Source organism: Gobio gobio (assembly GCF_949357685.1).
Source record: "Gobio gobio genome assembly, chromosome: 1".
Taxonomy (NCBI): domain Eukaryota; kingdom Metazoa; phylum Chordata; class Actinopteri; order Cypriniformes; family Gobionidae; genus Gobio; species Gobio gobio.
Window position 1 is genome coordinate 82,858,414 of NC_137097.1, and position 27,102 is coordinate 82,885,515.

The 27,102-nt window shown below is 37.1% G+C and overlaps 1 protein-coding gene across 3 annotated transcripts; it reads right to left on the minus strand.

Annotated features, from left to right (window-relative positions):
- Nucleotides 1–1,338: 1,338 nt before the first annotated feature.
- On the minus strand, nt 1,339–27,102 carry LOC307126491 (GTPase IMAP family member 8-like). 3 transcript variants are annotated; one of them, XM_079817012.1, is made up of 6 exons: nt 27,043–27,102; nt 26,475–26,507; nt 16,400–17,158; nt 13,808–14,349; nt 2,239–2,304; nt 1,339–1,959 (listed from the first exon to the last, which is right to left on the minus strand). In XM_079817012.1, the coding sequence occupies exons 1-5, from the start codon at nt 27,056–27,058 to the stop codon at nt 2,254–2,256; spliced, it is 1,401 nt and encodes a 466-aa protein (XP_079673138.1). In that variant the 5' UTR covers nt 27,059–27,102; the 3' UTR covers nt 1,339–1,959; nt 2,239–2,253. The 3 variants fall into 3 exon arrangements, with proteins under 3 accessions (XP_079673138.1, XP_079673136.1, XP_079673137.1); XM_079817010.1 differs by lacking the exons at nt 1,339–1,959; nt 2,239–2,304 and having other exon boundaries at nt 11,876–14,349; XM_079817011.1 differs by lacking the exons at nt 1,339–1,959; nt 2,239–2,304; nt 26,475–26,507 and having other exon boundaries at nt 11,882–14,349; nt 27,043–27,094.

The following is a 27,102-nucleotide window of genomic DNA, read 5'->3' on the forward strand; positions in this document are numbered from 1 at the left end:
AAGGAGAGACGGTTCACTGCAGTGAAAGAGTTTGCGGAATTCATTTCGTCATTGCTGCCTCAAACTAGAGAGCTATTTAAAGAAGTCGAGGCATTCGTTGAGCTTTGCTTATGTCTACCTGTGTCAGCTGCTCCATCTGAAAGATCATTCTCAGCACTCAGACGACTGAAAACTTGGACCCGAAGTACCACAAGCCAGAAGAGGTTGACACATCTGGCGCTAATGCACATACATACTGACATTCTGGACAGGCTTGATATACCATATCTTGTTCGGAGCTTCATCAGCAACACACCTGAACGCAAGGCCATGTTTGGTGCACAGTCCCTTTAAATTGAGGTTAGAAATGGTTTTTATGCCTTTTACTGCCACCAAGCATTTTAGCGTTACGGTATTTTTTTCTGTATGCTGTTGCCTATTGTTCGTAGTAGCCTACCGTGGCTGAAGAAGCCTAGGCTAACATAAAGGCAGGATATCACAAAATAATATGTATATATTTTTTGTTCAGTGATTAAATATAATAGGCATGTGTTTTTTGTTCAGTGATTAAATATGAAATTAGTTAAATTTAATCTCAAAATCAATATTATTATAAATAAAACATTTTATTTGACTTGTGACTTGGCCTCTCATTTTACCTGATTGATGAAGTGGGCATCAATGGATGCTGCATGCTCACTTTCATAATCAACATTGATTAAATAAAAAAAAATAACACTATAGCCTATAGCCTACTATTTAAAAACGGTTCCTTTTTTTTCATTTTTTTTTTTCGAAAATACGAAAAACAAGAATTCAGCTAGGGTTTGTGAATCATGAATCATAGCTATCATTCGTTCAGTCGATTATTGCTTTAATATTGAAAGTTGAAAAATGAGAAAACAGCTCGTTTCTCATTTTTTCGTTTTTTTTTTTCTCCAGAAAATGAGCTTTAGCCTACGAGTGATGATTAACGTTTTTTTCAGAAAAAACGAAAAAAGAGATTTCGTAGGCTATACGTGTATATATTATTCTACCTCTGAACGAAAAAACGAAAAATCAAGTCAAAATCTGAAAAATGAAAATGAAAAACGAGCTGTTTTCAAATTTTTCAACTTTCAATATTAAATCAAAAATCGACTGAACGAATGATACACGGATTCTTGTTTTTCGTATTTAAAAAAAAGACAAGAAAAAGGAACTGATTAAATAAAAGGAATATTAAATTAAGGAATATTAAATCAAATAAAAAACGACATTAATAATATTAAGACATACACGGATTTAGCATCCATACTGTAAACCTTCTTTGTTCCTATAATAACAAAAATAGAAAGGAAATCACACACAAACCAGATATAGCCTACTTGAATCCTGCATTTATTAGCTTCTTGAATCAGATAATGAGGAAGTGTACACAGGAACACCATTCTGAATCACAGCCTTATGGTCGCGTTGGATCATGTGAGATGATTGACAGCTTTACAAGCTAATGATATCACAGCTGCCGGATCAGAGGGGAGTCTGTTTGAGCTCTTCAGATCGCATAATTCAGCAAAATGAATAGAAATGTTATTCTGTATGGCGAAATATTTTACAAACGTGATTATGAATCATTATTTCTCCAAATATGCGCACATGGACTAAGAGCCCTGGCAGATGCTGGATATTGTATGTAGCCTATGAACACAAATAAATAGAATTCTTTATGAGTGATGATTAACCCTTTGTGCAGATCAAGTAAGAGTGTGTCTATGATCAGGTTTTAACAAGTAATTAATTTTAAACAACAATAATCTGCGGCGGTGGGGGCCGTCTGTGCTCTTTGACGCGAAAGGGGTGGTACTACAACACCTGTCTGGTCGCTAGCGACAACATAATGACGTCACACATTTTCCGACCCAACTCTCAGCCCCCCTCGAATGAAACGGCTTCCAGCGCGCCTGCTGGCACCTGCATGATACAGGTTCTCTCCATCTTCTAAAGATAAGACCGACAAAGACAACAAGTTTAAGTCTCGTATTTCCCACATGAGTAACAGGGCTGAAAGTAACAGGATTGAGTTTTTAAATAAGAAAAATAGCAAAGACATGCCGAATTGCCACATGGCGTACATGCTACGAGGACACTGAGCAAATTCTTACCTAAAGTTAATCTTTTTTTTAAATAAACAAATAACCTCTAAGAAATAATTTAGCTAACAGGACAGTATAGTTAGGCTTTCATCAAATATACAGAGATTAAGATGAGAGGACTTACTTTTGGTCTCCTGCATTAATTCGTGCTCTCTCTGTGAGTAATGATGCAATGTAGAGGAGACGGAATCTGAAATGTAGAAAACATCAGTTTACATTTTGTAACAAATGTATTGTATTATAATGTGCAGAACTCATGGGCGAATAGAACAGACACATGATTGTGAACACTGGGTTTTGATCTCTGATTGGCCTGGATGTGAAGTAGCATCCTCTGCTGGATGTGTCAAAGGGCAGCTGTTGCTTGTCCCCATTAAAACCCATTATAACTGCAATTCTTAACCCCAGGGCCATTTAAATATAAAACGATGCAATCTTTCTTAATATACTTTCATTCTTTTGGCAAGACTTCAACATTTTTATATATATATATATTTTTTTTTTACCAGATGGTGTCATTTTCTCAGCTTTTGCCTATAAAACTGGCTATTATATTCCCATGGAAAAGGATTGGTTAGAACTATGTGCACTAGTTCAGGTGTGCGTGTTCACACTCATGTGTCGATCAAGGACACCTGAGGCAGGATTCAGTTTCACATGTTATTTAAATCATTCAGAAGTGTCCGCACAGTCAGACCTCAGCGCATTTATTGATCAAAGGTCTCCTATAGTGGACATTTATATAGATTGCACTTCAACAAAAATCTTCTTTAAAATGAAACCCAAACTTCAAAATGTTATGTTGATGTCTTTGGACATTCACTCAATGGACCTATGTGTATCTTTTATGGATGCACAAGGGTTCAAAGTTTGTTCTTAGAGAACACTTGTCGTGCAATAATATAATGCAGTAATGTCTTCTGTGATTTCAGCAGTTTGGGTGTGTGTGAGGTGAGGGTGTTCACGGACTGTGTGTTTTCCTGATTTGAGCAGAATCATGGACATCATCAATATAACGTGTGCAGAGATTGAGAGCGCTGTGGGGTTTGTGTACGGGATTCTGCCTCTGATACTGAACCTCACACACACTGACTGTGAGCAGAGCTGGTTCTCAGAGGTGAGCGTTACACACACACACACACACACACACACACACACACACACACACACACACACACACACACACACACACACACACACACACACACACACACACACACACACACACACACACACACACACACACACACACACACACACACACACACACACACACACACACACACACTGCCCCTGCCCCTAAACCTAGCCCTCACAGGAGACTGTGCAGTTCACTTTCTGTGAAAAAAAACTTGTTCTGTGTGATTTTATAAGCATTTTGAAAAGTGAGGACATGGGGAACGTCCTCATATTTCACCCTCTTTTTGTATTACCCATGTCATTATACACATTTGTGTCCTGATATATTTCACAAAAACATGCCCACACACACACACACTACCCCTACCCCTAACCTACCCAACACACACACACACACACAAACACACACACACACACACACACACACACACACACACACACACACACACACACACACACACACACACACACACACACACACACACACACACACACACTACCCCTAAACCTACCCATCACAAAAAAACACAGCATTTTTACATTTTTAATAAAACATTGTTTAGTATGTTTTTAAAGCTATTATGAGGACATATGAAATGTCACAGACACACACACACACACACACACACACACACACGATCTGATTCTCTTGTGTTTGTTCAGGACGGGCGTCTGTTAGCAGATCCATCAGATCCTGAAACACTGATTGCTCCCGTTATTAATGTCTCATCTGATCATCTCATCACTTCTCACTGCCTTGATGAACTTCGTCATGAGATCATCTGCGATACTTCAGGAGTAAATGATTTCTCCCGTAAAATTACTTTTATCTGTTTTCATTTGTAGAAATGATAATGTTCTCACCTGTAAAGATAAAGGGCGTCAGAAACGAGCACAATAAACTCTATAAATGCTTCACTCTTTCATTTCAGTTCAGATACGAGAGCATGTTCAGAGGTGAGAGAGACACTTCAGTCAAACACATCAGTCTGATTCAGATCCCGATTCAGATCAAACTCTGTGTGAACTCAATCTTCTGATGATTGTGAATGTGTTTTTCAGTGAGGAATGAAACTGCAGCGACTCTAAACTCAGGTAAGTTTCAGCTGATAAACGATTGTGTCTAATTCACTAATAAAACACTGATTCAGATCTGATTCAGACTCAATCCAGTTTCAGCTGATAAACGAGTGTCTAATTCACTAATAAAACACTGATTCAGATCTGATTCAGGCTCAATCCAGTTTCAGCTGATAAACGAGTGTCTAATTCACTAATAAAACACTGATTCAGATCTGATTCAGACTCAATCCAGTTTCAGCTGATAAACGAGTGTCTAATTCACTAATAAAACACTGATTCAGATCTGATTCAGACTCAATCCAGTTTCAGCTGATAAACGAGTGTCTAATTCACTAAACACTGATTCAGATCTGATTCAGACTCAATCCAGTTTCAGCTGATACACGAGTGTCTAATTCACTAATAAAACACTGATTCAGATCTGATTTAGACTCAATCCAGTTTCAGATGATAAACGAGTGTCTAATTCACTAATAAAACACTGATTCAGATCTGATTCAGACTCAATCCAGTTTCAGCTGATAAACATGTGTCTAATTCACTAATAAAACACTGATTCAGATCTGATTCAGACTCAATCCAGTTTCAGCTGATAAACGAGTGTCTAATTCACTAATAAAACACTGATTCAGATCTGATTCAGACTCAATCCAGTTTCAGCTGATAAACGATTGTGTCTAATTCACTAATAAAACACTGATTCAGATCTGATTCAGACTCAATCCAGTTTCAGCTGATAAACGAGTGTCTAATTCACTAATAAAACACTGATTCAGATCTGATTCAGACTCAATCCAGTTTCAGCTGATAAACGAGTGTCTAATTCACTAATAAAACTCTGATTCAGACTCAATCCAGTTTCAGCTGATAAACGAGTGTCTAATTCACTAATAAAACACTGATTCAGATCTGATTCAGACTCAATCCAGTTTCAGCTGATAAACAAGTGTCTAATTCCCTAATAAAACACTGATTCAGATCTGATTCAGACTCAATCCAGTTTCAGATGATAAACGAGTGTCTAATTCACTAATAAAACTCTGATTCAGACTCAATCCAGTTTCAGCTGATAAACGAGTGTCTAATTCACTAATAAAACACTGATTCAGATCTGATTCAGACTCAATCCAGTTTCAGCTGATAAACGAGTGTCTAATTCACTAATAAAACTCTGATTCAGACTCAATCCAGTTTCAGCTGATAAACGAGTGTCTAATTCACTAATAAAACTCTGATTCAGACTCAATCCAGTTTCAGCTGATAAACGAGTGTCTAATTCACTAATAAAACACTGATTCAGATCTGATTCAGACTCAATCCAGTTTCAGCTGATAAACGAGTGTCTAATTCACTAATAAAACTCTGATTCAGACTCAATCCAGTTTCAGCTGATAAACGAGTGTCTAATTCACTAATAAAACACTGATTCAGATCTGATTCAGACTCAATCCAGTTTCAGCTGATAAACAAGTGTCTAATTCCCTAATAAAACACTGATTCAGATCTGATTCAGACTCAATCCAGTTTCAGATGATAAACGAGTGTCTAATTCACTAATAAAACTCTGATTCAGACTCAATCCAGTTTCAGCTAATAAACGAGTGTCTAATTCACTAATAAAACACTGATTCAGATCTGATTCAGACTCAATCCAGTTTCAGCTGATAAACGAGTGTCTAATTCACTAATAAAACTCTGATTCAGACTCAATCCAGTTTCAGCTGATAAACGAGTGTCTAATTCACTAATAAAACACTGATTCAGATCTGATTCAGACTCAATCCAGTTTCAGCTGATAAACGAGTGTCTAATTCACTAATAAAACTCTGATTCAGACTCAATCCAGTTTCAGCTGATAAACGAGTGTCTAATTCACTAATAAAACACTGATTCAGATCTGATTCAGACTCAATCCAGTTTCAGCTGATAAACGAGTGTCTAATTCACTAATAAAACACTGATTCAGATCTGATTCAGACTCAATCCAGTTTCAGCTGATAAACGAGTGTCTAATTCACTAATAAACACTGATTCAGATCTGATTCAGACTCAATCCAGTTTCAGCTGATAAACGATTGTGTCTAATTCACTAATAAAACACTGATTCAGATCTGATTCAGACTCAATCCAGTTTCAGCTGATAAACGAGTGTCTAATTCACTAATAAAACTCTGATTCAGACTCAATCCAGTTTCAGCTGATAAACGAGTGTCTAATTCACTAATAAAACACTGATTCAGATCTGATTCAGACTCAATCCAGTTTCAGCTGATAAACGAGTGTCTAATTCCCTAATAAAACACTGATTCAGATCTGATTCAGACTCAATCCAGTTTCAGATGATAAACGAGTGTCTAATTCACTAATAAAACACTGATTCAGATCTGATTCAGACTCAATCCAGTTTCAGCTAATAAACGAGTGTCTAATTCACTAATAAAACACTGATTCAGATCTGATTCAGACTCAATCCAGTTTCAGCTGATAAACGAGTGTCTAATTCACTAATAAAACTCTGATTCAGACTCAATCCAGTTTCAGCTGATAAACGAGTGTCTAATTCACTAATAAAACACTGATTCAGATCTGATTCAGACTCAATCCAGTTTCAGCTGATAAACGAGTGTCTAATTCACTAATAAAACTCTGATTCAGACTCAATCCAGTTTCAGCTGATAAACGAGTGTCTAATTCACTAATAAAACACTGATTCAGATCTGATTCAGACTCAATCCAGTTTCAGCTGATAAACGAGTGTCTAATTCACTAATAAAATACTGATTCAGATCTGATTCAGACTCAATCCAGTTTCAGATGATAAACGAGTGTCTAATTCACTAATAAAACACTGATTCAGACTCAATCCAGTTTCAGCTGATGAACGAGTGTCTAATTCACTAATAAAACACTGATTCAGATCTGATTCAGACTCAGTCCAGTTTCAGCTGATAAACGAGTGTCTAATTCACTAATAAAACACTGATTCAGATCTGATTCAGACTCAATCCAGTTTCAGCTGATAAACGAGTGTCTAATTCACTAATAAAACACTGATTCAGATCTGATTCAGACTCAGTCCAGTTTCAGCTGATAAACGAGTGTCTAATTCACTAATAAAACACTGATTCAGATCTGATTCAGACTCAATCCAGTTTCAGCTGATAAACGAGTGTCTAATTCACTAATAAAACACTGATTCAGATCTGATTCAGACTCAATCCAGTTTCAGCTGATAAACGAGTGTCTAATTCACTAATAAAACACTGATTCAGATCTGATTCAGACTCAGTCCAGTTTCAGCTGATAAACGAGTGTCTAATTCACTAATAAAACACTGATTCAGATCTGATTCAGACTCAATCCAGTTTCAGCTGATAAAGAGTGTCTAATTCACTAATAAAACACTGATTCAGATCTGATTCAGACTCAATCCAGTTTCAGCTGATAAACGAGTGTCTAATTCACTAATAAAACACTGATTCAGATCTGATTCAGACTCAATCCAGTTTCAGCTGATAAACGAGTGTCTAATTCACTAATAAAACACTGATTCAGATCTGATTCAGACTCAATCCAGTTTCAGCTGATAAACGAGTGTCTAATTCACTAATAAAACACTGATTCAGATCTGATTCAGACTCAATCCAGTTTCAGCTGATAAACGAGTGTCTAATTCACTAATAAAACTCTGATTCAGACTCAATCCAGTTTCAGCTGATAAACGAGTGTCTAATTCACTAATAAAACACTGATTCAGATCTGATTCAGACTCAATCCAGTTTCAGCTGATAAACGAGTGTCTAATTCACTAATAAAATACTGATTCAGATCTGATTCAGACTCAATCCAGTTTCAGATGATAAACGAGTGTCTAATTCACTAATAAAACACTGATTCAGACTCAATCCAGTTTCAGCTGATAAACGAGTGTCTATTTCACTAATAAAACACTGATTCAGACTCAATCCAGTTTCAGCTGATAAACGAGTGTCTAATTCACTAATAAAACACTGATTCAGATCTGATTCAGACTCAATCCAGTTTCAGCTGATAAACGAGTGTCTAATTCACTAATAAAACACTGATTCAGATCTGATTCAGACTCAATCCAGTTTCAGCTGATAAACGAGTGTCTAATTCACTAATAAAACACTGATTCAGACTCAATCCAGTTTCAGCTGATAAACGAGTGTCTAATTCACTAATAAAACACTGATTCAGACTCAATCCAGTTTCAGCTGATAAACGAGTGTCTAATTCACTAATAAAACACTGATTCAGATCTGATTCAGACTCAATCCAGTTTCAGCTGATGAACGAGTGTCTAATTCACTAATAAAACACTGATTCAGATCTGATTCAGACTCAATCCAGTTTCAGATGATAAACGAGTGTCTAATTCACTAATAAAACACTGATTCAGATCTGATTCAGACTCAATCCAGTTTCAGCTGATAAACGAGTGTCTAATTCACTAATAAAACACTGATTCAGACTCAATCCAGTTTCAGATGATAAACGAGTGTCTAATTCACTAATAAAACACTGATTCACTCAGTTTCAGTGTGAACAGGCTCATGTTGTCTGATATTTGTGATCATTGTGTGTTTTAAAGATGTTCTGGATGAAGTGACTCCATCTCTCCAGCTCTCAGGTAAAACATCAAGAGTTTAAACATCATTTAAACCTGAACTCTAATATTGATTTATCACAGCTGAATGTGTTGTTTTTGTGTCGATCAGCTGATTTTATATTGTATGATTTGTATAGATCAGTGGTGGATTTCTGGTCTTTTCATCATCATGGTTCTGGCGTTTCTCTGTTTTGTGCTGCGTAAAAGGATCTTCAGGTGAGACTGATCTCAGTTCAGTCAGTAAATCTCAGTAGCTCATGTCAGATCACAGCGTCTCAACTGTCTAAAGCTAGAGATGCATGACAGTCTGATACTATGAGAGATATAATGATGTATAATAATCAGTTTCTCTCTGCGGTCAGATGTTTTCCTGGGTGTGACTCTAGGACACAGATGAAGGTCAGATGTGAAGATCCTCATTCAGTGCAGGAATCTCAGCAGTTAAAGGCTTCAGAGATTGAGGTCTGAATCAACATCACGGCTCATTTACATATCTACTCAAACTTTGAAGACGTTCCTTTAAAATTAAGCACAAAGTGGATTTCCAGACCCTTCACCGCCTCTGTTCCTCTGTGTTGAAATGATCTGCTGACCTCCATACAGCCTTCAAGAAGCAGCTGAAGATACCTCTCCACAACCTTAACTTGTTAGCCTGCACCTGTAGCCGGCATAATCAGACTAAAACCGTTACAGTTAATGATTCCTTTGCACTAAAATCATAAGTATGGCGTCATTTGAAAGCAGACACTTGGCAGTTTACTGTAAATTCAAAATTATATTTATTTTCATAATCAAAAATAGCTATAATAAGCTTCAAAGTTTTATAAAGTTATTAAAAATATATTTGTATGAAATATCTTTATGAAAATAAAATTGAAGTTGGCATTTTAGCAATCTACACTACAGCTGCACTACAGCTGAAGCCACATGTCTGACCATGTTATATTTCAAATCTGAAGATGATAAGTCTAAGGGCCCTATTTTAACGATCTGAAACGCAAGTGTCAAAGCGCGAAGCGCAAGTAACTTTGTGGGCGGGTCTCGGCGCTGTTGCTATTTTCCCGGCGGGATAAATGGCTCTTGCGCCCGGCGCAAATCTAAAATGGGTTGGTCTGAAATAGCTTCATTATTCATAGGTGTGGTTTGGGCGTAACGTGAATAAACCAATCCGAGCGTCATCCAACATTCCCTTTAAAAGCAGGTGCGCAAGTTCCATTATGGATTGCTATTATTATGGCGTATTTACCAGGCGCACGCCAGGAGCGGTTCACAGCCGAGGAGACTGATGTGCTTGTAAGAGCAGTGAAAGACAGAGAAGTTGTGTTGTAATGTTGTACATTATGGTAAAGGTGATTTCACAGTCTTTTTTTTTTTTTCAGTTTTTCAGTCAATTTTTTTTTCCTGGTTCTTGACGGACAAACCAATTTGTCAGATGTCCTTATATACATATATGTCTTGCCACTATTGGGCAAACAGGTCTTATCCTTAATTATTACAATTAGCCTGAATCATTTGTAAGCTAGATTTATGCCTATTTTTTCACATCTTCGTGGCACACCACAATGATTTCCGTCATCTCATGTGTTAATATTTTTTTAGTGTAACAATTTATGATTTGCAAAAATAACTGTTGCATCTGTGTAGATTACATGAGCAAAGTGTATGCGCGTTGTGCACGCTATACATTATGGTCAAGCATGCGCCCTTAAAATAGCATAATGAACAACGCGCAACGCGCCACTGACTTTAGACTAGGTTTTTTCTGGTCAGTGGCGCAATTGTTTAATGGAACAGCAAAATAGCACCAGGGATTGTTTGCGCCGGAACACGCCTCCTTTTTTGCGCTGAACCGCCCAGGGAGCGCAAGTTCATTCACTAGTTTAGCGACGTGCTTCTGTGGAAGGAAAAGCGCGCTTTGCGCGGGTGCAAAATAGGAATGACACATGCGTCGGTGTACAAAGTCAATTGCGCTGGGTGCAAGATAGGGCCCTAAAACTCTGAATTTTATTAAATGTTTTTCAAGATCATGTCATATGATTTTATTTTGAGATTTCTCAAAAATTTTAACTGATGTTTATTGCCATCTCTTCTGAGATACCATTCAGTTTATTGTCTCTATTGTTTTGAGGTGCAAACTGCCCATTCAGTTTCAGTCTCCCCAGAACACTTTCACACCTCTCTGGCCTGGTTATGGCTCTAATTATCTTATTCTTTTGTCTTCATTGTAATCACTGACGACTCTCTATTCAAACTGTTCTATTCAAACCTCATTTATGATCAAACTTCTCACTTCACCTTCTAAAGTGCCTCAAATGCTGTTGTTGACAATAGAAACATTTCAGTTGGTTTTTCATTTCAGTCTATTCAAAATTATTAATAAAAATAACGTATTTGCCCAGGTGGCAGGTGCATTGGCTAGCTAGCATGTTAGCTTAGCACACAATCAAAATACAATAAAGATTAAAACCATGTTTTTTCTCCAAAATTACTTTAAATCACAAGTGGGATGTTTTAAATAACCTTCTGTGGTCTCATTTGGTTTGGGATAAAAAAATCAGACAGAAAATATATAATTTTACAATATTCTGCATATTTATAAAAGCTATGTCGAATAGCATTGCATTATAAATATACTCTATTATGAATACACCCAACATGGTATAAAGAAAACAGACAAACCATACATTTACATTTACATTTACATTTATGCATTTAGCAGACGCTTTTATCCAAAGCGACTTACAACTTGGGGGTACAATAAGCGATTGGTCGTGAAGAGTCGAGTGAGCGCAACAAGTGCCTGAAATACTTAGTCCGTGTACATTTCTCAGTGTAGCACAGGCTAGAGTAGGGAGGGAAAGAGGAGGTAAAGAGGAGAGGAAAGATGTTTTTTTTTTTTTTTTTTAGGAGGTTAAGTGCTCACGGAAGAGATGAGTTTTTAGTTGACTTTTGAATGTTGTCAATGAATCCGCATTTCGGATGGCGGTGGGCAGATCATTCCACCAGCTGGGAGCGTTGAATGAAAATGTTCTGGAGAGGGATTTTTTGCCTCTCTGTGATGGTACCACAAGCCTTCGCTCCTTACATTGTTGCGATTGTGTGTTTATTGTCTTCAAATGTCTCTATTTGCATGTTTCGCGATCTCAGGAAGCTTTTATTATGGACTTCTATTATGGCACATGGTTCTTCTTCATCTGTCTGTACCATATATGGACTACATGTGCACAGAGCCAGGATGAATTGAAAACAACACATAAGTGTCTCCATCGCTCATGATTAGGCTACATCTGTGCATTTCGAGGAAGTATTGAATAAAAAATGCTCCTCTGTTTAGAAATTTGACACAGACATATGAGAATCTATCAATATTTCTCCTCCTCTATACACTTTTGAACTAAAAGCCCTGAGGGATGTTGATTTGTCGCAAGTCTTCATGAGGAGAATAGAGGAGTTTTTAATGAATGAGAGCAGCTGAGGCTCTCAAGGGTTTTTTTTATCAAGGGGTTTTTTTATAAGGTTTTATTACAATCAAACTGTACCGACGCGGTTTTCATATTCATAACTCCTGACACATATTAACAAATTACTGTCACTATAAGACTTTGAGAATAAAACAGAGGTAAAAAATGGAAGCTTGAGTGTTAGATCTTTTAAATGATGTATAGTTTGTCAAGGTAATTACTTACATCTGACAGTCATTTGAGCTCATTTAAACAAATAAAGTTTAAAGGGGTCATGAACTGGCTTTTTTATTGTTTTATACTGTTGTCTGAAGTCAACTTATGGCGTTTATGTGGTTTTTACATTCAAAAACATCATAATGAATAAGTAATAGGCTATTTTCTGCCTTGGTTTTGAGGCTCTCTGAGAAACTCTAGGATTTGATGGGCGTGCCGAACTGAAGACTTGGAAGTAAACGCCCACGGCTAGGATTGGATAATATTTGCATATTTAATGAGCTTCAGCTACCGTCTGTCCCAGGAATCGTCTAGGGGAAATGCTCAGAGAACTTGCAAAATATCAAACAAACACTAAATCACACACACACACACACACACACACACACACACACACACACACACACACACACACACACACTCACGCGGGGAGACAGACACACACACACACACACACACACACTCAGCTGATAAACGAGTGTGTTTCCCTTGAAAAAGTAATGTAAGGGATAACTCTTATTTTTTGTTTAATTTAATAACAGTTACTTCACAAGTAATTTAACTAAATACTGTGTATAGACTGTAGAACAATTATATAATACAATACTGGAATTAACATCAACATTTTTTCATCAAAAGTCTAACTTTAAAATGCGTGTTTTTATCTATCCTTCTCACATTTGTAATACTTTGGTCCGTTAATAAGAATAATTGATGTAGTTTTATATAGTGAATTTGAATGAATTAAAAGAGCCATTTCATGTCTATCCTTCAATCGCTTAACTCGAGGTTGATATAGGATTTGGAAAGTATTTAGTAATAAGTAATTAAATACTTTTTGTACAGAGCAATTTGTACAGTAATCTAATTACACTTTTGAAGATGTAATTAGTAACTAGTAATTAATAACTTTTTTAGAGTAACTTACCCAACACTGCCCAGCACTACTATGGCCCTTATTTTCCTTTTGCTATTGCTAATGCTGCTAGTGCTGCTACTCCTAGTGTTCCTACCCCCAGTGCTGCTACTCCTCCTCCTATCACTGTTAGTGTGTTTTGCCCATAGTCTATCAGTTTCTGTTTAAAAGCCTCTTGTTCAATCTTTTTCTGGGCCTTTTTAAACATCTCATTAGTGTAGTGCTGTCCTCTATGGATCCTCACCATTCCATCAATCTTCTGCAGCAGTCCTGTGACCTGAGAGCGATTACTCATGTCTTCATTGTTGAATGAGTGAAATCTGTCACCGCACTCATTAACCAGAGCCTTGAGATCATTACTTTCACCGATGTATTCATCTAATGAAATCCCCTTCAGATGATCAGCGTGAGTGAACAGAATGATGGTGTGTTGAGAAGCTTCTTGTCCAAAGTTGTTCTGGATCCATTTCACGGTTTTCTTCTCTTCTTCAGTGAATCTCACATCCAGTCTGACGACCAGCAGAAACACATGAGGACCAGGAGCAGACATGTAGATGCACTTGTCAATCTCTTTCTTCAGTTCTTCTTCACTCAATGATGTATCATACAGTCCTGGAGTGTCGATCACTGCCATGATTTTATTCCCCACTGTTGTCACATGTCTTTGACACTGTCTAGTAATAGACTTAGAGGAAATACCTTGCTTAAACTCAAAGTTGCCGAAGATGGTGTTTCCTGTTGAACTCTTTCCTGATCCAGTTTTGCCCAACAGCACAATCCTCTGATCTGGTAAAGAGATGGGGGATTTAAAATCGTATTTACACGTTAAAAATGATAACAGTTTAGCACTTTACTCACTAGGGGGCCTCAAGATGACTTCAAATGACTAAAATAAGACAATACAAATATAAAATAAGTTAATTATCATTATTTTATATTAAACAAGTTAATTAACATTATATTAATTTCAGGGTTCCCATTGTTTTGAAAAACCTGGATATACTATATGAGGTCAGCTAATTTTAAAAGTGTGATTTCTAGAAAAGTCATGGAAATCATATACCATAGTAAAGGTACACCATTAGGATAACCATGGCCATAAATTTTGGTTGAAAATGAAATTCGGGTTGACGTCTAAATCCAATGTTTGTTTGATGTCAAGCTGCAACGTTGGGCAGATGTCGAATTTTGGTTGGAATAAGCACAAAAAAAGTAAATAAACAGTGAAATGCAAGAAAAATACACATTACTAGCTTCACTTATTACCAACCAGTTTATAATAATAATAAAAATACATTTAATTTTTAATGCGCTTTTAGTACCCAAAGCGCAATTTTGACTTTGTCTGTCATTGGTCTACAGCAGTTCTTATTGAGAATTAACAGAAGTTTAGATGTTGATGTTTGGTTGAACATGTTGGTCACCATGATTGTGATCAGTGTTTGCTTTAGTGGTGCAGTTTGACTCTTGACTGTTTTTTTTTTTTACATTAATCTTTCTCTGGTGGTATCTGTGTTTGTTATGGCAAGAGCTGCGAGATAAATTGTGTCCAGATGATATTGTCTTCTTTATGATGGTAAAGATATGATTGTTTGATTCACTGATCATATTCAGAATCTATTCTTTGTTTAGATATGTTATTAATTTTGCATTATTGATTGTGATTGTCCTGTGATTGTCCAGCAGTGTTTTATCTGGGAGATTGTGCACCAAATTTTTTTAAAGATACACACAGACATCAATAATCAGCATATGAATCTCAATAATGGTAACAAGCTTTTTGCTGCAATTCATTCTGGGTGCACCATAAAAAACTCTTCTATGGCTAAGAATGCATTGCGGGATGAAGTTGAAGATGTCACCACTGTTGATTCATATGCTGATTATTGATGTCTGAGTGAATGAGTCTAATAGATTCTGGAGTTGTGGAATGTTTAGTGGACAATGTAGAATTACAGGCGTGCTATAATTCATAATACATATCAAAAGAAAAATTATTGAGGACATCTGTGAAAGAGATCACTATGTCATTATTATATCTTTATCATCAAGCAGACAATATCAGATCACACTTTTTTCTAGCTATAAACTAAAGCCCAACAAAAGCAAACACTGATCATCATAATGGTGACTTCAACCCAAACTATTATTTTCAATAAATCATCAAAATCTAAACCTCTGTAAATCTCAATAAGAGCTTCTGTAGACATGTAACAGAAATAAAGTCAGTCTGGTTAGTAATGTGTGAAGCTGGTAATGCTGTTCGTGGAGTTGTTAGTCCTCCTCTGATGAGATCATCAGTGATTTAAAGGGATAGTTCACCCAAAAATGAAAATTCTGTCATTATTTACTCACCCTCAAGTTGTTCCAAACCTGTATGAGTTTCTTTGTTCTGTTTAACACAAAAGAAGATATTTTGAAGAATGTTTGTAACCAAGCAGATAGAGCAACCATTGACTACCATAGTATTTTTGTCCCTACTATGGTAGTCAATGGTTGCTCTATCTGCTTGGTTACAAACATTCTTCAAAATATCTTCTTTTAATGTGAATTAAATATCACATTAAAAGTACAATTAAATAATGTGCATGAAAAAATATCCCTTTAATGTGCTGTTTTCTTTTTTTTCTTTTACAATTTTAATTTTGTTTTATAATGCTGTGCTTATTTCAAACAAAATTAAACATCTGTCTGATGTCCGAGCTTGATGTCAAACGAACGCTGGGTTTAGATGTCAATCCGATTTTCATTTTCAACTAAAATATGACTGACGTTGGATTGGAGTCCATTGACGTACTGTGATTGCTGGGTGATTGATTGATGGCTAAATATTTACCAGATTTTAAGTGCAAACTTTGTTTAGCGATCTCCTGTATCAGTCCTTCCATCTCTTCCTGGCTTTCCTTCTGTTTCCTGAGATCTTCCTGGTCTGCAGCATCCGCTCTCAGATTCAGATTTAAGCCACTGCTCTCCTCTTGCTTTCTCTCATTGTCTCCTGTCATTCTCTCTTCTTTACGTTTGTAGTTCTGTCCTCCATTGTTCTTCACCATTTCATCAATACTCTTTAAGAGCATAGTGATCTGGTAGGGATCACATTCATTTTTGCTGTTTATCACATGAAATCTTCCCTCAAAGTATTTCAGCAGCTCTTTAATATTTTCACTCTCAGTGATTTGAATCCATTCTCCTCTAGATATTTTTTCTCTTCCAGTGAAGAGCACCATAGTGAACCTCATAGCTTGAGCTCCAAAGTTCTCCTGGATCTTCTCCACAATGTTCCTCTGCTCCTCTCGGAGAGTCTCCAGGTTGACGATGAGCAGGAAGACGTGAGGACCAGGATCAGAGAGAGCCAGACTCTTCATCATCTGCTTCTGCAGCTCTTCATCAGTCAGTTGAGCGTTGAAGAATCCTGGAGTGTCGATGATGGAGATGTTTCTGTCTTCTACTCTTCCCCTCTGTCTCTTACTCTCTCTGGTTCTGCTCTCTTTAAATGCCTCTCGACCCAGGATTGCGTTTCCAGTCAAACTCTTTCCAGCACCAGAGACTCCCAGCAGAACAATCCTCAGATCGGTTAAATCATGTTGTTCATCAGGCTCTGTGGAAGAGAACATGTCACTTTAATTAGCTGTGTTTGAAAGGTGACAGGCAACAGCCCTTTCAATTACCTTTAATCATTTTGACAAAACCATACAGTCATTTCATATTGAATTACAACACTCTAGTCTATGTTTCCATACAAGTGTTATCATTGAGTGAAGCACAATCTGCTCATCTTAGTGGGAATGTAAACTTAGAGTACTTTTAAGAGACTTTACTTCAGACAAAATGAGATCCATTTCTGGCCAGTTCAGTTAGTCCCTTGTTCCTGTTTCTGATCGTCTAAAATTTGTATGCATTCCTCAAGAAAAATAATACAAATTAAGTGTACTGAACTAGTGTACTAACATAATTTCAAGTTGATTTGTCCCTTGCAGAGGTCATGTAATGTGCCTTCTTTAAACAGTAGTGGTAAAAAGTAATCTAGTTTATGAAATAAATCATTGCCAGACAGAATTCACACATACACATGGCCATCTTCAGCTGAGTTGAAGAGGTGTAGGCTTCCACCTACTGGACATAGTAAGTAATGCTTTCAAAGTAACAACATACATACATGTTTAACTTATTGAGGGTCTTTTGCACACTATGTGCATCACTAAAAATATGTTCATCCATTTTCTCCTTTACATGAATGTGACTGATGCATGTTTGTTTATCTCCATTTAGGCAAGGCAAGGCAAGTTTATTTGTATAGCACATTTCATACACAGTGGCAATTGCAAGTGCTTTACACAGTAATGGAATTAAAATAATCATAAGAGGATAAAATAAAAAATATAGTATATATAGTATAGTATAGTATAGTATAGTATAGTATAGTATAGTATATATAGTATAGTATATATAGTATAGTATAGTATAGTATAGTATAGTATAGTATAGTATAGTATAGTATAGTATAGTATAGTATAGTATAGTATAACCCCTATCTGGAGTGGAAGAAAATGGAGAGTCAGGTTTACTTTAAAAATATTTGTCAGGTAACTGTACGTTTACAGTACCCATACAGACAAATCTTCCTGGCCTAACTGGAGGGCTATCTCAGAATGTTTTACCCATCAGAGCAGATCTAAACGGGTCTTCCTCGCACCGGAGGGAGTACTCAAAAAAATATTTGTGAGGTAACTGTGCATTTAAACATTCAGTAAATGCACAGCTAAACAGATGTGTTTTTAGTCTGGATTTGATCTGATCTGATCAGGAAGCTGGTTCCAGCTGCGGCTGGCATAATAGCTAAAAGCAGACTCTCCTGGCTTTGAGTGAACCCTTGGTATTTCTAATTGACTTGATCCTGATGATCTGAGTGATCTGTTGGGTTTGTATTTAATCAGCATATCTGCAATGTATTGAGCTCCTAGGTTATTAAGTGATTTATAAACAAGTAATAGTACTTTAAAATCTATTCTAAATGTAACTGGAAGCCAGTGTAAAGATCTGAGGACTGGTGTGATATGGTCATGTGTTCTGGTTCTGCTGGTTCTGTATGAGCTGCAGCTGTCTAATGGTCTTTTTGGGAAGGCCGGTGAGGAGACCATTACAATAGTCCACCCTACTGGTGATAAAAGCATGAACGAGTTTCTCTAAGTCTTGCCTGGAAACAAAGCATCTAATTCTTGATATATTTTTGAGATGATAGTAAGCTGATTTAGTTATTGCTTTGACATGACTACTGAAACTCAGGTCTGACTCCAAAATCACACCAAGATTCCTGACTGGATCTTTATTTAGCGTTTTTTCTCTTAACTCTTTTAACAGATCATATATGTTTTCATGTTGTTCACTGTTGTGCTGAAGTTTAATTTTCTTTTGCACAAGAAAATGTCATTTGTGATAAATATTATAATGCTGAAAGACGAACACATGACAACAAACATTTGGCCACTTAAATGCAAAGAAAAACCCAAAACGCTCACAAAAATGGTTGGGACACTAACTGGTCTTCCTGGAAAGAAAGGAAAAATCCTGTGGTTCAAATGGCAACGTAGTACATATAAGAAAAACAAACATGCAATGAGATGCTAACGCTACGATGAGATTCTCAAATTATTCCAAAAAATCAGGACATTCTCCATAGAATTGTATGGAAAAGACAATCAGATCAGCCCGATCTTCAATCAGGGCGACAAAACTACAGAGCCAGGGGCTTTAGATCTTGTGAAATACAAATTCCATTAGCTTTTATATGGGACGATATAAATAAACTGCCCTAAAAAAAAAATGTTTAAATAATTTTTACTGTACCAATGTTTTTTCATGAACCATTAAACTTGGCAATGACACTGCACACTGAGCCCATTTAGTGGACATAAAGCCTTGAAATATGACCCACTGCCCTAACGAAAGCCACATTTTGCAAATAGATCTTTATAATTCATGCGCATCCATACTCTCGTTTTCTTCATATTACAAAGGAAATCTCTTATATAAATACAAAGGAAATTGTAATGCATGAGCAAGCAAAAAAAAAATTCCCATGCGCACGTGAAAGTGTATTTTTTATTTGGCAGAGGCTATTTGCACTGTGAAAATAAGTGAAAAGGTGAAAATAAAATGTTCTTAGCGATAGATGATATTTACACTGCAAATAGCTGTAGGTGAGTGAAATAGCATACTAAGTAAAACTAGTGATATATTCTATTTACACCATGTATGGGTAGCAGTTCTTTGCAATATGTGTAAATAGTAGTTAAATGCTATTTACACTTTATTTTGACTGATACACACTATTTGCACCTCAGTATTATTGTACATTAACAGGATGCAATAATAACAGAGTGTAAATCATTATATTTATTAAATTATTAAATAGATGCCACCTTAATGGGACAATAGAAGCCCTTCCTACACCGACCCCTAACCCTACCCAATAAATGCTTTTATTATTATTAAACATTTCGTTAGGCACTTTATTTCCACTTTTACAAACTTTTGTTAATTTTTATTAAAAGTAAATGCCTTTCTGAGAGAAGAGTGAGGCGGATTTGAACCCGGGTCGATCGCATCAAAACCTAGATCTTTAAGCCTAACGCTTTAATGACACACCCCTGAAGATGCTGGAAGGCGCACGCCTTCTTTAAAAATCTTGTTTGGCCCAGTCAGCCATTGTTTGGCGTAGTGCCAACAGAGATCTGTGGAGAATTACAGAAAGCAATAAACTCTCAAAAGTAATCTATTCCATTATAATAGAGAGATTAGTATCATTCTCTTCAAGAACTGTATTAAAGCTCAAACAAAGTACATCTAACAACATCTACACTCTTGCACAGAAATATGCACCAAACTATACACATCTGGATGCTTCGCTCATTTTGAAAAAGTCCTTTGTTACAGTTTGTCATTTTGGCCTCTTATAAAACTCATCCAGAGTGGTTATTTCAAATAATTTATAATGTTAAGCTATTAAATAATTATAAATAAACTTTGCTTGAGAAACCATCTTGCCATCTCGACATGTCATCCTCAATAAACTCTGGCGTGATGCTTCCGATCTTTTGAATATTCTGATCTATTATGACCTCTGACCTGTAAAGTTGCCAGAATAATAATCATACGCTGTTTGTTAATTGGCCAGAGGAGAACTGCCCCCCCGACTGAGCCTGGTTTCTCCAAGGTTTATTTTTCTCCATTAGGTCACCTGATGGGGTTTTGGTTTCCTTGCCACTGTCGCCTCTGGCTTAGCGTGCTCAGTTGGGGACACTACATTTTCAACTAAATATATTTGCAACTAAATATCCAAATAAATCTAATTACTTAACTAAATTAACTATCTAAACTAAGTTACTGATCTGCCACACTGTCACTGTATAATAATTGAAATGAGCTGATGACATCAGCGTTTTCTCCAGAATGCCTATACGGCTGAATAAAATTCTGTTGCATTATTTTCCTGTTTAACACTGTGAAGCTGCTTTGAAACAATCTACATTGTAAAAAGCGCTATATAAATAAAGTTGACTAGACTTGGCTAGTTCGGACGCCGTCGGCATGTCGACCAGACGAAAGCAAACAAACAACGTAAAGAGGGAACACACTACAGACACTTCTTGTCATTTCATCTCATGTGAACAGCGGATCCTTTTAATAATAAACCAGGGCTGAAAATGCCAGTGACAGCTTAGCAGACATAATTGAAAAAGCTACACAAATCCAATGAGCGAGACTGCTGTGGCTCTGCATATCCACTGTAGTGATGTACATCTGCAGGCCCGTGCTTAAATGACAATAGGTATCAAGTCGGTATCAACATTTTAAAATCCTGATGGTACTTTTTTTTCTACAGTACCGTGAATACCGATGGTACCGAACATTTATGCTCTATAGCAGTGTTTCCCAACCGGGGTGCCGTCTGACGGGAGCAGGGGTGCCGTGTAAAAGTCCTTCAAATATATATATTTTTGTTCAAATTTTTCAAATAATTCTATCTTTGCATACTTTGTTCAATGCATGCGAGTGCTGCCGTATGTTCGAATATGACCAGTCATTTTCGCCGTCATCACCCGGGTGTAGAGCCAGAAGACATGAATGAGAAGTCACGCGCGCTGTGAGAAAATCTGTCTCTGTGCACTCATCCGAAAGCGCGCACACGTCTCACAGCGCGCAAATATTGAGTTCTCTTTCAAGTCTTGCTCTTCAACGGACAAACTCACACAAAAGTATGTCAACATGTCCATCTTGATGAGTATTCTAGCAGACATAGTCTGTATATGCCTAAGTAAACTCTATACAGTCGATAAAGACGACGCATATCTGAGCATTAGGTCTTAAAGGGGCAGTAGCCTTTACTGCTGTCTGTTTAATGTCAAACAACAAAATGGTAAATGGACTGCATTTATATAGCGCTTTTAACAGACCAATGGCCATCCAAAGCGCTTTACATTTGCCTCACATTCACTCATTCACACACCGACAACGGTGTCAGCCATGCAAGGCTCCATCCAGCTCGTCGGGAGCAGCTGGGGTTAGATGTCTTGCTCATGGACACCTCGACACTTGGTCAGGTGGAACCGGGGATCGAACCACCAACCTTCCGGTTTGTAGACAACCTACATGAACCACTGAGCCACTGCCGCCCTAAAAGACAAGGACATCCCTCACTGCTCTTGATTGAATAGCTTTTGTAAGTTTCATAGAATTAATCTTTAATTTATACAGTCAAATATGCAATGTTATTTTACATTTGATCAATTTCTGTACCTGAAAACTAATGTTAGACGTACCTGAAAAACCTGAAAAGCATAGTTTACTTAATTAGTATCTTTGCTCAATAGTATTTATTTGTGCTGCTGCTTGTATTTAAGTTATTTGTTGTTATTATTATTTTACAGTAGTCCTTTTTTCCCTGAACATAGCAAATACTGAAGCGTACCGAAACCGTGAACCTAAAACCGTGATACAAACCGAACCGTGAGCAATCTGTACCGTTACACCCCTAGCGTAACGTATGCGAGGGGGGGCCACAAAATGGAGAACATATATCATGGGTGCCATGACTGAAGAAAGGTTGGGAAACACTGCTCTATAGAATGCAGGTTGAACCCAAATAGATTATCAGAGCAAATCATTCATTAAATCAGTCATTTTAAAACTTTCAGTGGTACTGCGTCACTCTCTCTCTCTCTCTCTCTCTCTCTCTCTCTCTCTCTCAAAATGTGCAAATGGCTTCAGCAGAGTCGGCTCCAGAGCAGATCTACTGGAGGGGCATTGGGTCATCGGCGGGGGGGCACTGCCGTATGAGAAATATTTTGATGCAGTTGCGCCATCATAGTCCAACACAGCAGAAATGCAATAAAAAAGTGAAACACAGTATCATTATTATTATTATTATTATTATATTAATCAGGCAAAGGCGCCAGGATTCCTTTTTGGATGGGCCAGAGCCAGACCAACTGTGGGTGGGCCTTAAATTAAAAACGTTATCAAATCACTGTTTAGCCTAATAAAAATGACTGACTAATATACTGTTATATTGTCTGTGCTTACATAATATAGATTTTAATAGCTTGATGCTCTTTAAATATTTTGTTGCATTGTAAAATTTCTCTGTGCATAGGACGGACCTGTCCGCGATCGCTCTCCGTGGTTCTGACCAAAGAAGAGCTTAGGAATCTCCATTACGCACCAGTGCTCTACAGCGCATCTCTCTAGAAGGCCAATAGACTGTAAAAGTGACAGTGATATTACAGAAATATTACAGTGTAATATTTTCCCAAAATAAAGTTTAGTTTTGCTTGTATAACATGAGCCCGAATATTTGACAATTCTGTTTAATTGTGTTAAGGAAACAGGAAAACCTAGGCTACGCATGTCAATCCATTCCCAACGATCTTGGTTTGCTTCTTATTTATTAAATATACAGACAATTAGTTAATTAAAAAATAATGTTATATGCTAATATTTAAATATAGCCTAACTATGAAACTAAATAGACCCTCTGTCCGACAAAAGCGCCCGCGCATTTTTTCCTTTATGACAGCGGAAACAACTCGCACTCCGTTATTTTTAGCCATACAGATCAGTGCAAGACATAATTATAACTATAAACTGTCTACTTTTATTTGTGTACATTCACAACACCAACAAAGGCCGTGGACTCAGGGAACAGATTATTTTGCACTCCACTCCAAACGCTGTCTTCATTTCAAAAAAATATTTTGTTTATTAATCGCAAAGTTTTTCATTTAAAAAGCGTTTCAAAATGAACTTCATATTTCCAACAAACGAAATTCAGAGCCAAAATAACGAAGTGGTAAAAAAACAACAACAACTTTGCTAATGCAAATGAAACATTTCGCCCTTCTCTCGCGGTGGAACGGTAGCCTAATTAACTAAATGTTCTAAATAAATATGCACATAGTCTAGTAATAATAATAATAAACAAATACACAACTTATAATAAATAAACTCAAATATTCTACAACACATTGCATACTACAATACTACAATACCATAAATGACGGACTAGGCTATTTTAAGTTGTTACATATGCCTAAGGGAAAAATCCAAACTTCACAGTCTATTTTAATGACATATCTTGTTATAAAAAAAAAAAAAAAAAAAAAAAAATATATATATATATATATATATATATATATATATATATATATATATATATATATATATATATATATGATGTGGCAGATGCGCGTCACCGTATCGATCATTCCGACGCAGTCAGAAGACAAAGTGTTCGTTATTAAACTCATAAAAGACAACAGAATTACAGGAATACTGGATTCTAAACTAAGAAATGCCCCAATTGATCAAGACCTTGAAGCAGATCTGAGGGAGAAACACACACACACCTCATCCGTGCCGCTCCAGTGGCTATAAGGTGCTTTCCTTACAGCCTTAATGTGTCCGACGCGGTGGCTGGGATACATAAACCGTCCAACATCCGTGGTATAATATTTGGAATGACTTATTGCGAGAGGATAAAAAAGTTTTAGTCGCATAACATCGTTTAATGGAAACTTTCGCAATAGTTTTTTATTGAAATTTAGAAAATAATCGCAAAAGTTTTTGCGCAAATCTGTAATGGAAACGTGGCTACTGTTATTAAAAGAATAATCAAAATGGATATTTTTTGGGCCACACTCCATGGCCTGTGGTAGGAGGGGCATCAATGACCGCTAGGGGGGGCACGGCCCTCGAATGCCCCACCACAGCGCCGACACTGGGCTTCAGTATCCACATTGCTTTTGCTCTGCAAGCGAGATAAGCGGAGCAATACAAGACTTTAGTGCACATTGTTTCATATCATTCCAATTTATAAAAATATTTAAACTATAAAGTACTCGCACACTCTCAGACCGTCTTCAGCTCAACCGAAGCACACACACACACACACATATCCGCCTCTTCGCAGCTTATTAGCCAACACATAAATGTTCCAACACACACACAGTCATGTCAAAATGCTCGTCTTGGCGAATATTGGCGTTGGTTATGTGAATGTCAACAGCACGTGTAACAGATAAGCCTACATTGAGTGAGCAAACATTTTGGGGAGATGTCTTTTTTAAAATATCTATAAAGAAGCTAATGTTTAAGTATTATTGTTTTTTTTTTACCGTGGTATCGACTTTGATATCGAGTATCGTGTACTTTTGGTGGTATCGGTACCGACTGCTAGATTTGAGGTATTGTGACATCCCTAAATAACAATCCAATGAACTGTGGGTGGGATAAAGCATTTATGTGTTGATGTTAATAAAGACACGAAACTCTCATTTCACTGTAAAATGCAACAAATGTATGTCACTCCTTTACTTGTGTTTTTAACAACAACGTATATCTCTTCAGGGAAAACAAAGCGTTTGAAAGCAGGAGTCTATCAGGGGATCCGCTTTCATACACTCCCGTGTGCATCTGTGTAAGCGTTCAGTGATGTTTTTTAAGCGTTGATAATTGTAGCCAATCACAGACATATATGTTGAGCTCGCAAACACAATGGCCAATCAGAGGTGTTTAAGAATCCATCTCAAAATGCTAAAGGGAAATGCTAGATTTTTTAAAATTTCCGTACCAACTTGGTACCGAAGTCAGAACTTTTTAGCCGGTTTTGCCTTGTCGCAGCTTTCATCAGGGCACGTCGTTTTGGTGTGTCCCTACCCTAACACTTTAACAGCATCTTCAAACCCATATTCTGATTGGAGGAGAAAAGTGAGGTCACAATGTAGGGCAAATTCTGTCATCTAGATCAAAATCCGTCATTACAGATCAGATAACAGAGTTCACCGTCGCAAAACTGAGACAAATCGAAAACACTTCTTCCCCGAAAGACTGTCATCACCGCAATATCCTCCGTCCTTCAGATGAGACGTTAAACCGAGGTCCTGACTCTCTGTGGTCATTAAAAATCCCAGGATGTCCTTCGATAAAGAGTAGGGGTGTAACCCCGGCATCCTGGCCAAATTTGCCCATTGGCCCCTGTCCATCATGGCCTCCTAATCATCCCCATATACAGATTGGCTTCATCACTCTGTCTCCTCTCCACCAATCAGCTGGTGTGTGGTGGGCGTTCTGGCGCAATATGGCTGCCGTCGCATCATCCAGGTGGATGCTGCACATTGGTGGTGGTTGAGGAGAATCCCCCTTCTATATGTAAAGCGCTTTGAGTGCCTAGAAAAGCGCTATATAAATGTAACAAATTATTATTATTATTATAATATCACAGAAATAAACAATTCAGCCCACTTCCATAGAAATCAATTATAATCTGACACAAATGAAAGATTACTAACACAGAAGCAGGCTCAAACTGACTAATCTCCAAAACTACATCACACTTTTCTGTCAGATCATGGACTTACTTTTGAGCCGATCATCATTTGAATATTTACTCACTGAAAAACAAGACAGTAAAACACACACCGTTAGTGAATCTGCTGAACATTATGGTGCACATCTGGTGTTATTATGCACATCATATCCACCTATCATATTTGTGTTTGTATTTATTTAAGTGTTATGTAAAGCTGATCTTTTACAGATTTTATAAGAACGTTTGAAAGGAAAAGAGCAAGCCGATGTCAGAATCATAATGAATATATTTAGATGTTAGGCCTACTTCAGATTTCATCTTTTTAATTCAAGGCCTGTATTTTAATGTGTTGTTTTTTTAGACATGTTTTTTTAAGTTACAGCGATATAACAAAAACACTCATGAACAGTAATTCTGCGTCACAAAAAAATCAGTAAACTTTAAGGTTAATGCAAACTGCGTGTGTTTCCGTCCACGGGGCTCTCAGCTCTTAAACGCCCGTTCAGATGAATAATTCACAAATAAATCATTGCTTAAGTAGGAAGAGACTTGATTCTGATATATCAGAGAAACCTTAAACATGGTAATATTCACATTGTGTTGTTGATAAAGCCTACCTGCGCTCTTCGCCATTTTCTGTTCAACACGATCCAAACCGAAAGTAAAAAGTGAGTCAC

Bases quoted from the DNA above. Each gene is read 5' to 3' on its own strand.
- LOC307126491 (XM_079817010.1), bottom strand. The intron at 17,159-26,474 runs GTAAGTCCATGA...TCTCTTCCACAG, and splicing joins AAATGATGATCGGCTCAAAA to AGCCTGATGAACAACATGAT. The intron at 14,350-16,399 runs GTAAATATTTAG...TCTCTTTACCAG, and splicing joins AAGTTTGCACTTAAAATCTG to ATCAGAGGATTGTGCTGTTG.